This window comes from Trypanosoma theileri, assembly GCF_002087225.1.
Source record: "Trypanosoma theileri isolate Edinburgh chromosome Unknown TM35_Tth_13_V1, whole genome shotgun sequence".
Lineage (NCBI taxonomy): Eukaryota > Euglenozoa > Kinetoplastea > Trypanosomatida > Trypanosomatidae > Trypanosoma > Trypanosoma theileri.
In genome coordinates this window covers 49,381-50,609 of record NW_021639855.1, presented here as the reverse complement: position 1 = coordinate 50,609, position 1,229 = coordinate 49,381, and the positions used below count along the sequence as shown (strand labels likewise).

At 42.5% G+C, this 1,229-nt stretch overlaps 1 protein-coding gene across 1 annotated transcript; it reads left to right on the top strand.

Moving 5' to 3' along the window:
• Positions 1–224: 224 nt before the first annotated feature.
• TM35_000131250 (vesicle transport v-SNARE 11) lies at positions 225–1,157 on the top strand (the record flags this gene model as incomplete). The annotated part of the gene is made up of 1 exon (XM_029025341.1): positions 225–1,157. One exon carries the CDS (start codon positions 225–227, stop codon positions 1,155–1,157), a length of 933 nt encoding a protein of 310 aa, XP_028883187.1.
• Between the last annotated feature and the right edge of the window lie 72 nt (positions 1,158–1,229).

Sequence of the window (1,229 nt, the reverse complement as noted above, 5' to 3'; positions counted from 1 at the left end):
AAAAAAAAAAAAAATTACAACCAATACCAGAAAAGAAAAGGAATAATGTGCTACTGACAATCGATTTCTTATACAATTTTCTTTCTTTCTTTATTTATCTATCTATTCCTGCCTATTCCTCCCCCCTTTTCCCCTTTTTTTTTCATGTATTAATGAATGCTCGAGGAACTGTTTCTCTTTCTTAAATATGTGTTTTTTTTTCCCCCTCACTATTGTGAATAAAAATGTGTTGTTCTTCTTTTCATTTTGAAAGAACTGTCTTTATTTTATCGGGTTCATTAAATCCCACAAATTGGAAAGTAATCATGACATCTGGTCTTTTTGCATCGTACGTGGAAGACTTCAATGAGAGTGTAGAACGACTACAGGCGACGGCGCAGAGTCTTCGCAACTCGATGATCTCCCAAGAGAACGGTGAACAAGTACAACAAAAACAACAACAACAACAACAATCGCATATCTCAACAACAACAACAACAACAATAGGAACTTCACCTGTAGCTGTACCCATTAGTACTACCGAACGAGTAGTGAATGGCTCTGTGGACCGTGCACAGCAGTTGCATGTATTGCAGCAGGGCGTAGCACACCTGCGGGATCTCGTTACGAGTATGTCGTATGAGAGTAACGATGTGTCTGAGCGATCTGCACAAGAAGAGGCGAAGCGGCAGGTGGCGGCGTGCAAACAGACCGTTGTGGAGATGGAGAAGGAAATGGCGCGGCTGCGGCAGGAGGCGCGGGAGGCGGACAGACGTGATCTTCTCACCGGCAGCAGTTATCATAATAACAATAATAATAATAGTAATCACTATTACCACAACAACGGCGGATTGCTGGGGGATGTGGAGGATGAGGACCGTGCACGCATGCTGGACAACACATCGCGACTGCGCGGCGGTACGGCGGTGCTGCAGAAGGCGGAGTCACTCCTGCAGGGCGCGCAGGATACAGGCATCTCAACATTAAATACACTTCGGGCACAGACAGAGACCATACAAAATATTCGGAATACCATTCATGATGCCGACGCGGAGGTGATGGACTCACGACGGATTGTGAATCGCATGCAGAATACAGCGTTAAAGCATAAGATAATTCTGATTGGGATTATTGTAGCTTTGGTGTTTCTTATTATAGGATTTATTGTAATCCGGTAGAATACAAAACAAAAAAAAAAAAAATGGTGATGAAGTGTATATTTTTCTCTTTTGTGTTTTTTTTTTTTTTTT